The sequence below is a fragment of the Perca flavescens genome, chromosome 15, assembly GCF_004354835.1.
Source record: "Perca flavescens isolate YP-PL-M2 chromosome 15, PFLA_1.0, whole genome shotgun sequence".
NCBI classification, from domain to species: Eukaryota; Metazoa; Chordata; class Actinopteri; order Perciformes; family Percidae; genus Perca; species Perca flavescens.
Genome location: NC_041345.1, coordinates 30,586,988 through 30,599,487, shown reverse-complemented (window position 1 = coordinate 30,599,487; position 12,500 = coordinate 30,586,988). Strand labels below are relative to the sequence as shown.

Here is a 12,500-nt window from a genome sequence, read left to right as displayed (position 1 = left end):
CGACAGCGACCCTCCCAGGAAGACCATGAGGCGCGGCGTCCTGATGACGCTCCTCCAGCAGTCGGCCATGACGCTTCCTCTGTGGATCGGCAAGCCAGGGGAGAGGTAGCTGCCGCTCGTCTTCTAAACAGCCTGCAGACACACACAGTTACCAGATTAATAAACCCAAAAGATAGATAGATTCTTCAAGACATCATACACAACATACATCATAAACAGGATGATAAAATAAAAAATCCCCATGAATGTACTATACGGGATTTTTAAGCATGAGACGCCTGCAGTGACAGGGCAGGGACTGACCCTGTGGTTCAGTATGCATGGTAAGGTGCTCTATGAGAGGGGGTATCATGGTGGTAGTGTAAATAAGTGTAGAGACCAGCATTAATATGGACAATATAAGAGAATAATGTAGACATAGTAATATAAAAAAAACTATATAGCAGCGCAAGGATAAAGTTTAAAAAAGACAGCATTAAATCTGGGCATTATAGGGGATAAAGTCGACAGTAGGATAGACACAGATCAACAGTCAGTGTTAAATGTTTGAAGTAATAGGCTTACAGCCATTGGTCAAGTATTAAGTTGGAACACATCACACAGAATTTATTGATGTTTTTAGTTAGTTGGCGACAGCTAAAAGCGCCTCTCCTCATCGTTCTCTGTATCAGCCCGCCTCCTCTGTGCGGGGCGACCCCCGCCAGCAGCGACTACGTGGCCAAACAGGGCGACAAGGTGGCGGCGAGGGTGAAGGCGGTGGACGGAGACGAGCAGTGGATCCTGGCGGAGGTGGTCAGCTACAACCACTCCACCAACAAGTGAGCGAGAACATCACACACTTCAAACACATACACATATCGGAGCTATACAAGTACTCAAATCATTCACTTTACCAACGCTCAGGGTTGTTTGCACTTCTTTAAACCAGGGATGCAACGAATCCAGTATTCGGCTTTGGATTCGGCCGAATTTTGGGCTTTTTGACAGGGTTCGTTTTCTGCCGAACTGTAGAATTTTTTTCCCACAGAACCGAACCCTACTGGTTCCTACGTAATGAAAGCGCCGTTGATTACAGGAAGGTGTTTACGTAGGTGTAGCGTTCAATGCAGTAGGCCAGGGGTGGCGAACCTGCGGATCGTGAGCCGCATGCGGCTCTTTGCCTGCTCCTGTGAGGCTCTTCTGAGCGGCTGGGCGCCGGGAAAAAAATAAATATACTGTGCATATATTTATATATATGGACCCTTTCGCGTTTCGTATCGCATCGGTCGGTAAGGACGGTAACTGTGGTTTGTTTAAGTGGTGTTGCCGTAGCTAGCTGTATATCGTGTATTGACAATGCAGGGTAGGTGCTGCTAGTGAGTAAGTGAATAATGGCAGAGTCAGGAGGGAAAAGTAAAGCTAAGCGCAAATATGAAGAGGAGCACAGGACATTTTTATCTGAGTGGTTTGAAAACCTGCAGCAGAGTTTTGAGGACAGATTCTGCAACTTGAGGGAAAAACGGCCACAGATCACCTTCCTCATTAACCCTTTCACTGTTGAATCTGACTGGTTGAAAGCCCCTTTAGTGACAAATGAAGCAGCGTCCCAGCTGGAGATGATTGAACTTTGTGAGGATGACAGACTGAAATCTGTGTTGCGAGAAGGAACCACAGAGTTGTGGAAAACAGTGCCCACAGACAGATATCCCAATTTTAAACAGGCTGCACTCAAGCTAATGTCAATGTTTGCAGCAACTTATGTCTGTGAATCAGTGTTTTCTACACTGAAACAAGTAAAACCGAATCGTTCGGTTCTTCACACACGTAAAAAGAGTTGCTTCGAGTGGCCACAACTGCGTGCAAGCCAGACCTGAAAAGGCTTGTGGATAACAAAGACTGCCAAGTTTCCCACTGAGTCAGTCTAGGTAAGAAAGAAACCTATAAAACTGTTCTGCTTTGTGTTATGACATCATTAGAACTGTAAGCCGCTGTTGTAGTGTGGGTGTGCATGTGTTGTGTGGCTCTTTGCTATGGTGCGTTTTTTTTTTTTGCTCTTTATGCTGGACTGGTTAGCCACCCCTGCAGTAGGTTGTGAGAAAGTGGACATGGAACTGGTGACCAGAACAATTGTTGTTTGGCAGTACTTTCAGTCAAAAGAAGGCCATTCAAGTCCAGCTACATGTTCAATTTGCAATGCCGATTTGTCCCGTGGTGGGAAGGACCCTAAACAATGCACAACATGCCCGCTGTTACAACATTTGGTATGAAACATCCGACAGAATACGAGTTGTGCATGAAGGAACCTACAGACAGCAGCCAAAATGCAGAAACTTCAGGTACGGCAAAGGAAGGACAGTCACTGTTTACTTCATTAATGTGTTTACTGTGTTCATGGACTGAGGATGGGAGGAGGATTCGGTATTCGGTTGTGGATTCGGCAGAATCTTAACCAGTGGATTCGGTATTTGGCCAAATCTCAAAAATCTGGATTCGGTGCATCCCTAGTTTAAACCAATCCCAATGGTCTTGGGCGGTGCTAAGCTCCGGATGCAGCGACGGTGGCTCTGCTAAATAGTCTCAGGAAGGAACTTGTTTAGTGAAACATTTGCACCCGTTAACTGTTGACACAATACAGTAATGTGAGCTATTTAAATTAGCTGATACATGGTTTAACCTCAATGGCTCTTTTTTGGGTACCGGCCGAATTACATCGGTACTACCAAGGACCGATTCACTTTATCTGTCCTCTCTGCATATTGAGAGAGAGCAGAGGTCCGACACACACAGTACCCAACCCTAGGCCTGACTTGTTGCACCATCCTAATTTCCTTTCAAACTTAACATTTTCAGCGTGTAGCTCGCTAGCCCAGAGTTTGAGAACGGCAACACACGGAGAGAGAGGAAGGTGAAGGGCAAAGCCTGACATCCGTTTCAGGCTTTATCCTGTACAATGTGAGTCCGTTAATCCAGACTATATCCTGCCGTACAACTTTGTCCCTCACACAGACTTTTCTCCGCCTCCCTGCAGGTATGAAGTGGACGACATTGATGAAGAGGGCAAAGAGTGAGTACTCTACTACCTGTATCATTATTTTCTCTGGATGTCCTATTAGAGCGCTCAGAAATGTTTCCCGCTAAATATTAAATGTGCACAAGATGTCCAATAATCCCCCCACGCTGCTCTCTTGTTCCCCATTCTTTTGTTCTAGATAAACAGGACAAAGTTGTGACCACAAATATCTCTATTTTCACATATGCCTCCTCCTGATTGCCTAAATCCTAATTTATTTTTCTATGATGCAATTAAATAAGTACTCATTCAAAAGAAAAGTCTAAAAAATGTATTTAAGAGCCAGATGTAACGAAACATTTTAAGTAGTCTCTCAGGGAGGATCTCATCAACTGATTCCAGACTCCAAATCTGGTTTCCCAAACTTTTGTGTCTGAAAAGTGTGTTTTTGTGTGTGATCAGGAGACACACTCTGAGCAGACGGCGGATCATCCCTCTGCCTCAGTGGAAGGCCAACCCAGAGACGGACCCAGAGGCCCTGTTCAGTAAGGACCAGCTGGTGCTGGCCCTCTACCCCCAGACCACCTGCTTCTACCGGGCGCTGATCCACACGCCACCACACCGGGTCAGACCCTCGGCACTCTGCTCTCTTTTAGCAAAAGGTTAAAAGGCTCTGCGGCCAAGTTATCAGAACACAGTCTAATGTAGGGCTGCACAATTAATCGCAATGTGAACTAGTGCAATATCCAAATCGCAGAGGGGGGTGCAATATTTGTTAAAGGCAAAATATGTGTCAAATCATTCTAAAATAAAGTATTGTGGTGCTGCAGAGATGTCCCAGCCTACAAATCCTATCCTACAGACTAAAAAAAAAACATCTTTTGTTTGGTACAGATCCTCGCAAAAAATCCCACTTCAATCATTTTCTTTTTCTTCATATTTTTCAATCAAAATGAGAATGATACAAAAATGATCATTCCCTCCAATATCGTGAATCATATCGCAATCGCAATATCAGTCTAAATAATTGCAATTAGACATTTTGCTAATATCGTGCAGCCCAAACGTTTTGAGGAGCATGTCTGTGGAAGCCAAGAATTCACGTTAAAGGATATTTAACCGGGTGTGAATGATTAGTTTATTTCGGTTTACTTCATAATGAATCAAGCACTGCAATTTGTGTGAATATGCAATCGACAAACCCATTTTTTCTGTGGTTATGACAGATTTGGCCTCGGGCGTCTCCAACAACCGTAACTGCTGACATTACAGGGTTTCTGCAGGTTTCACCCAGTCAAATGTATGTCTTTTAAAGACCTTTTTGAGACCATTATGAATGACATTTAAGACCTTTATCACAATATCAACTGAGACGTAAATTCCATTTCTTTCGAGCCAAGTATGGCTAAACTTGCACTTTCCCAAAGCTGAAGAATAAAATCTGTTTTATGTCTGTGGTACAATCTGTAAGAAACTCGCACTAATAACACGAAAGCTGATTGGCTGCAGTAGGAGTTGCATGTTGGTCTCAAAGAAAGAACTACAACACCACGGAATAAAAAAAAAAAGGAAACATAGTAAAGCGCTGCGGGGAACATTAGAGGCGTTACATGACGTAGGGAAATTAAAACCCATTTAAAATTATTTAAGATCTAGAACACAATACTTGAGCAACCTTTTTAAGGCTTTAAATTTAGATTTTGAAATTTTAGAAACCCTGCGTTACGACACCTCACGTCGTCTTTGTTTTGGCCCAAAAAAATGCACTTGAAGTCAGCCGACGGCCAACTACTATGTACGTTCTGCGACAGGAAATAACTCTCCATGCCAGCATAAAAATAGAAAAGGCTCTGCGGCAAAGTTATCAGAACATTATGTCCTTAACGTCCCAAACGTTTGGAGGAGCCCAGTATTTATGTTAAAGGCAGGGTTGGTAATGTGGAAAAGCTAGCAAGATTTGTAAGTAGTGTCCCCTCGGGGCTCCGTCTGTCTACAAGACATTTCCTGAAAAACAACAAGGCCAACTGTGGCGTCGCCTCACGCCGCCTTTGTCTTGGCCAAAAAAATGCACTTAAGCACACCCCAAAGAGTAAAGCTGACGGCCAACTGCCACGTATGTTCTGTGCCTGCATAAGGGGAAAGACCTCTCCCATCCAGGCAGGCGGCCATTAGATATACCCGTGATACCTACAATTTAACAGCGTTTGCCCAAAAGGCAGACGGAAGCTGACACGTGACGACAGTTCGTGACACACCGCAAAAACTAGGGCAACTGCCGATTTTCTTGTAAAATTACTAATACCACACTGTAAAAATACTCTGTTACAAGTTAAAGTCCTGCAGTGAAAATGTTACATCAGTAAAAGTCTGTAAGTATCATCAGGAAAATGTAGTTAAAGTATTTTAAGTAAAGAAACAGCCTCCCATTTTAAGTGTTTAAGTTTAAGGGTAAAGGATCAAAACCTTTAGAATAAAACAGCAGATTTGATCAACTACATGTGTTTTGTGTACAGAAATCTATTAAAAAAAGAAAACTAGTAACTAAAGCTGTTACAGATGAATGTAGTGGAGTAACTAAAGCTGTAACAGATCAATGTAGCGGAGTAACTAAAATTGTAACCGATTAATGTAGCGGAGTAACTAAAGTAACTAGTAACTGTCGCACTGCTTGCTCTCGAGGGAATAACTGTAATTGTTGGAATTGTTGGGGCTTTGTAAATTATAGTGTGGTCTAGACCTACTCTATCTGTTAAGTGTCTCGAGATAACTCTTGTTATGATTTGATACTATAAATAAAATTTATAGTAGTAGAAGTAGAAAGTGGCATGAAAAGAAAAGACTCAAGTAAAGTACAACTACCTCAACATTTGGACTGAAGGACAGTATTGGAGTAAATGTACTTAGTTACATTCCACCGCTGCAGATCTACAGTCTGTTAAGACGACCGAGTGGACAGAAGAAGCTCGGTGACATCCAGAATATAAATCCCCTGAATTCTTGTTTGTTGGATTCCATCATGCCCAGAAGCTTTCAGTCTGAATTAGAGCCCGACCGATAAAGGATTTTTAAGGCCGATATCGATACAAATATTTAGTAATTTAAAAATCCGATATTTCGATACATCGGCCGATATATATATATACTTTTTTTTTAAATCCAGAAACATGCAACAACACAAACCGATTTCCCAACATTATTTGTAGTTATTTATGAGTCCTCACTAAAATATGATAATGCAGTTTAAAAATAAACTTGTCTATGTATTGTCAATACACAAAGCAGAGGAACCTCAAAATATATTACAGTTCTGATAAATAATGTAGCATGCCCCCCGAACAGAGATGAGACTTTTACTGATGGTTTCATGATGTTTAATTCCTTATGAACCATAATCCGTTCACCATGTCGCCAACGTAAGAGCTGAAATGTATACAAAACATATAACCGATCAGTTAACATTGTTCATAATCACATGCTGTCTTACGTTTGTGCAAAACAAACATTAACAGGCAAAATGCTCATTCTCAACTGAATAAACAAACCTTTTGCCTCTTCGGAAGGGCTGCAAGTATGAATTTGTCGTTTACCCTGGGCTCCGTGTCGAAGGTATTGCTATGAACTGCGTTAGCCAGACGTGTGTGCTTCCAAAGCAAAACAAAAGGCGCATAGCTTTAGACCGGAAGTCCATTTCAATACAAAAATTTCAAATAAAAGACTATAAAGTCACTATATTTTGTAACAAAATATACATATGGTTATTTACACTCCCACCAAATTATGAGTGTCTGTTATATCAGTATAACAACAACGAAGAATTTTCAACATGAATTAACCATTCCTCTTAATTAGCTTATGAACATTCTAATATCAGAATTAGCTTTTGCACAGGACGCTCTACAATAGGGAGCTTATTACTGCGTTGACCTTTGTTATTCAATCTCTTATCTCCAAAGGAGATTTTCACTCTTCTCACAAGTCCGTCCTTGTCGCTAACAGTCTCCAGGACTCTGGCAAGTTTCCATTCACCTCTGGGCGACAGTTCATCAATGTCCAACACAACATCACCTACTTTTAGATTCCTTTTTGGTGAGTGCCAGCGCTGCCTGGCCATAATGTTGTGCAGATACTCACGCCTCCACCTGCACCAGAACTGCTCAGTCAAAAACTGCACACGACGCCATCTCTTTGCTCCATAGAGGTCCTCTTTTGGGAAAGCACCAGGTGGGGGCAGTGTTGTGATGGATTTCATGTGGAGCAAGTGGTTAGGGGTAAGTGGTTCCAAGCTGTCAGGGTTGTTAAGGTTGTCTACAGTCAATGGGCGACTATTGACTATGGCCATAGCTTCGTAGAATAAGGTCCTTAATGAAGCATCATTAAGTCTGCCATGTGCAAGTGACAGAGTAGTATTCAATACACTTCTAAGTGTTTTTATCTGGCGTTCTCACACTCCATCTGCGTGACTGGAGTGAGGTGCATTCAACACAAAGTCACATTGTTTTTGGGACGGATAAGTACTCAGTCTTTGGGTGTCCAATTCACGTAGGGCAGCTTTAAACTCATTTTTTGCGCCAACAAAGTTTGTTCCCTGATCACACTGAATTTGGCGAACTGCACCTCTGATAGAAATGAAATACCTTAATGCATTAATGAATGTGTCCGTGGATAAGTCCTCTAATAGCTCAATGTGAATGGCGCGGGAGCAAAAGCAAGTGAATAAAAGCCCGTACCGTTTATGTTGTTTTTGGCCTTCTGTAGTTATAAAAGGGCCAAAAGAGTCCATACCGCAGTATGTGAAGGGCTCTAAGCGTTCTGCAGGTAAGTCGCTCATTCTCTGACCCTCCGGAGCTTTGCGGAGTCTGCGGCAGATGACACACTGGCGGAGGAAGGAAGCAACGGTTCTGCTAATCCCTGGGATCCAGTAGCCACTGGATCGGATTTCATTTATGGTGAAGCCTGTTCCTTGGTGTTTTACTTTGTCATGACAGTGAGCTATTATGAGTTTGGTCACATGATGTTCCTTTGTAATCACAATAGGGTGTTTGAAAGAGTCTTTGATAGATGAAAGTCTCCCTCCGACCTTGATGAGACCGTCCGTGTCCTTGAAAATGTCTAAGTGGAACAGTTTGTTGTGATGTGGGAGCTGGTTGCCTTTGCTTAACAATTTTATCTCTTTTCCATATGTTTGTTTTTGTACATCCTGAATGATGACGTGTACTGCACTTTCTTGTTCACACACTGTAGCCGGTGCATCTGATTTGACTTTCTTGGCCCTTCTTATGAGACGTGCAATAGCTTTGACTGCTTTGGACCATGACGAGAACTTGGATAAACGTTCTGCAAGGCTGAATGTCTCTGTAACTTTGGTTAACATTGTCCTTGTTTTTCTGAATTCTGGATCTCCAAGAGACGGTTCCAGCTCTACACTTTGTGTTGTGGGTAGGTCTCTCTCCCAGAGAAAGGAGGGGCCGGTGAACCAGTTGGATGAGAGAAGCTCAGTGACCGATTTACCCGTAGATGCACTATCAGCTGGGTTCTCTTCAGATGGCACATAAAACCATTGCTGAGGATTTGTACTTAGGCAAATCTTTTGGACTCTATTTGCTACAAAGGTATGGAAACAACGCGCCTCATTGTTTATGTAGCCCAGAACCACCTCTGAATCAGTCCAGAAATACTCTTTGATTTGAGCGTAGCTGAGTTCATCTCTCAACATATTACTAACTGAGACTGAAACTACAGCTGCAGTTAGCTCGAGTCTGGGGATTGTAGTCAGCTTGGTAGGAGAAACACGGGCTTTGGCTATTACCAGTGAACAGTGAATTTCTTCTTTAATGTTTTTGGCTCTCAAATAGGTGCATTGTCCATAACCACTCGTGCTTGCGTCTGAAAAGTGGTGCAACTCTATTTCTTTAAGCTCTCCAAAACTAACAGGAAGGTAACAACAACTTATGTTTACCTTGTCTAAGTTGGCAAAGTCACATTGCCAGCTCTCCCACCTTGGCCTCAGTGCTTCTGGCAGGGAGTCATCCCAGTTGATGTCTTGGTGACACATTTCCTGCAGAATCCATTTTCCATGAAGCACATATGGCGCCAGGAAGCCAAGGGGGTCATAGATGGATGCAACAGTGGATAAGATACCTCGACGTGTTGCTGGTTGGTCTTTTAAAGTGTTGTCAAATCGGAAACAGTCCCTCTCAACGTTCCATTGGACGCCTAAGGCCCTTTCTTGTGGCATGTCTTTGAACGTTAAGTCCTTTGTTTTTGTCTCTACTGCCCATTCAGATGGGGGGATGCTTTGTAGAACAACGGGGCTATTTGAGATAAATTTGTGCAGACGGAGCCCTCCTTGCTTGCATATCTCTGTGGCCTCTTTTGCGAGCTGTATTGCCTTTTCAACTGTGTCTGTGCTTGTAACTCCATCATCCACATAGAAGTCCTTTTCCATGAACTCAGATCCTACAGGGTGCGTGTGCCAGTATTCTTTAGCCAAATACTTTAGTCCGTAATTTGCACAGCCTGGGAATGATGTCGCACCGAAAAGATGTACCTTCATTCTGTATACTTGTGGCTGTGTATCTGTGTTGCCGTTTTTCCACCACAGAAAACTCAGGTAATCTCTGTCGCACCGCTGGACGTGGAACTGGTGGAACATCTTCTCTATGTCGCACATTAGAGCAATAGAATGTTGTCTGAACCGCAGAAGAATGCCTCTTAGATTGTTAATCAGGTCTGGCCCTTGGAGAAGATGTTCGTTTAGACTCGTACCCTTGTGTTTGGCTGAACAATCGAAGACAACATGAAGTTTAGTGAGCTTTTTGGGGTGATAAATCCCGTGATGGGGGATGTACCATTGTTCACCTTGTTTTCCTTCATTGTGTACTTCTTCGACGTCACCCCTCTCAGTAATGTCTTTCATGTAAGTTATATAGTCTCTTTTGTACTTTTCGTCTTTGTTGAACTTTCGCTTTAAGTGTTAGTCTGATTTCAGCAAGCCTTCTGTTGTTGGGTAAGTGTGGCCTTTGTCTGAATGGCAGAGGCATCTCACAGTGTCCTTGTTCGTTTTTCCTTATTCCCTCCTTAAGCTTGTCCAAAAAGATGAGATCCTCTTGTGAGACCGTTTTGTCACTGGCTTTTGTGTCCTTAAAATCTGACTCTAGCACACTAATCACGTCCATGGGAGTTACACGGGGTAATTCCTTTATTGTGACTATGACACAAACTTGACTGAGTTTCATTGAGCACTGGTGTGGAGCCTCCAACGATACTCCACCCTAGGTCTGTGCGGATTGCATATGGCTCCTCACCCTCTCCTAGTAGAACTTGGAGCTAAAGTTCTGGGACAGTTAAATCCGATAAGGAGTCCAACATCACAACTCAGAAGAGGTGGCATATTATCAGCAATTTCTGTCAGGTGGGGCCATTGTTTCGCTGTGTCACTAGTGGGTATGTTGTCATAGTTAACTGGAATAAAGTCCTTGGTATATGAAGGGGGTAGGTCGATGCGAATGTCTGAGTCATATCCTCTCACACGCAATCCAGATACTCTGTTACTCTTAACAATGGAGTGAACACCCAGCATGGTAGTTAGTTTTAACTTTACAGGGTGAGTGTCTGCTTGTAGCTGGTTACTTACTTCTTCACAGACAAATGTGCTGTCACTTTGTGTGTCTAATAGTGCTTAAACTAATTGCTCTTTAGACGGGCTCTGAACTGTGGACACCCATACAGGAACAATCATAGATGTGCTACTAGACTGGCCCACCTTAGTAACGTTGAGAGCTGTGACTGACGTGTTTTCATTTGGAGTGCTTGGAGCGGTGTTGTCAGAGCTTCGTGACCTTTCATATGCCTTGTGATTGTCATTGTGCAGACAAGTGGGATGCCTTCCTTTGCAAATGTCACAAGTGTGGCAATGACAACAATCTTTGGCGTTATGGCCCCCTTTTAGGCATCCATAGCACAGTTTATTGTCCTTAACATATGTGCGCTTCTCTTCTAAGTGCAGATCTGAAAAGTTAGGGCACTTTGACAACTGGTGTTTTTCATCTTTGCAAAACATGCAGGGTACCTTTAATTTTGTGTTGCTTGTCCCTGCCTTGTTGTTTTGTACTCTGGTTTCTGTTGTGAAGTCTTGAGTGGATCTGTTTGGTTTAAAGTCCTTTGTGGTCCTTTTCTCGTATGCCTCGACTGCCACGAATTCTGCAAAGTCATTAAAAGAGGGAAAATCCTTGCAGCCCATAAGTGTAACTGTGACCTGGCGATTCCAACGGGCTGCCAGCCAATCGGGAACTTTCTGCAGCAATTTTTGATTTTCCTTGCCGTCACTTAGTATTTCTAGGCCTTTTACATATGGTGTGGCTTGGAGACATGCATTTAGAAAGTCTGAAAAGGTCCTTAATCCTTCTGCATCCTTTGAGCTTGTTTTAGGCCATTTTGCCAGTTTGTCTCTGAAAGCTCTTTGCACAACAAAAGGCGTTCCATAACGTTGCTCAAGCTTCTGCCATGCATCCTTGTATGCCTCTTTGTCACTGCGATAGAACGTGCCTTCAAGACATTTTTGTGCTGGGCCTGTGACGTACCTTTTGAGCAAGTGAAGCTTATCAGCAGGTGAGATCCCTTTGCAATCTACAAGTGAAGAGAATGAAGCTTTCCATTCAATGCAATTAATTGGATCTCCGCTGAACACTGTGGGCATTGGCACTGGGATTCTGTTTATGGCTATACTGTTTTGAATTGCTTGGGCCAATTGGGAAATGTCCGTGGGAGGTGCTGGAGTGACGACTTGAGGGTTTGGATTGTTCACAGTGTGATTTGACATATGGATAGACACATTGTTTCGTGGCATTAATGGAGGTAAACCACTAGTGGGAACTAGTGCTTCATGAATAGACTGATGGTCAACAGAGAGAGTCAAATTGTTAGGATTTATTTGCTGATGATCCATATCCATGTTCATTTCTCTGTCGTAGATCTCAAGTTTTGCGCGAGCAGCTTGCATTTCCCTTTCTGCCCTTAAGCGCTCAAGTTCAGATTCTATATCTTTAATTTTTTCCTTTTGTTTAATTTCCTCCTGCACGATTTTATATTCTGCTTCCTTTGCAGCCAACTCCGCAGCTGCATCAATCCTTTTGGCTGCGATGCTTGACGTGTCAGACTGCTTACAAACGCTAGACTGAGAGGCGGTACCGTAGATGGAGTGGGCGTACTGGTGTGACAGTAGCTGATGAAGGCGTTGCCTTTCTCTATCTGCTTCAAAATCACCATCGATTGCTGTTATACGTTCATTAAGGATTTTCATAATGTCCTTAGTTACTGCTTCACAAGAGTCCATTTTACGTCTTGTGTCAGGGGATGGCATAGCACGTTCCCTTATTTCACTGTACACCTTCATCATGTTGTTCAAGCCCTTTTCAATCTCGTCTGCCATTTCACACAACTTGTGCTCTGATAAGTCAGTCTTCAGACTTTCTCTGGATGTTCTGATTAGCCCTTTCCATTGTTCATAAAGACT

The 12,500-nt window shown here is 43.0% G+C and overlaps 1 protein-coding gene across 2 annotated transcripts in view; it reads left to right on the top strand.

The window, feature by feature from the left end:
- Positions 1-12,500, top strand: part of sgf29 (SAGA complex associated factor 29) — a 23,144-nt gene that overhangs the window by 8,463 nt on the left and 2,181 nt on the right. For both annotated transcript variants that reach the window (XM_028598997.1, XM_028598998.1), the window contains exons 6-9: positions 1-105; positions 672-818; positions 3,008-3,043; positions 3,452-3,614. The exon at positions 1-105 is cut by the window's left edge and continues 25 nt beyond it. In XM_028598997.1, coding sequence (XP_028454798.1) covers positions 1-105; positions 672-818; positions 3,008-3,043; positions 3,452-3,614 — 451 coding nt within the window. The remainder of the gene's footprint in view (positions 106-671; positions 819-3,007; positions 3,044-3,451; positions 3,615-12,500) is intronic.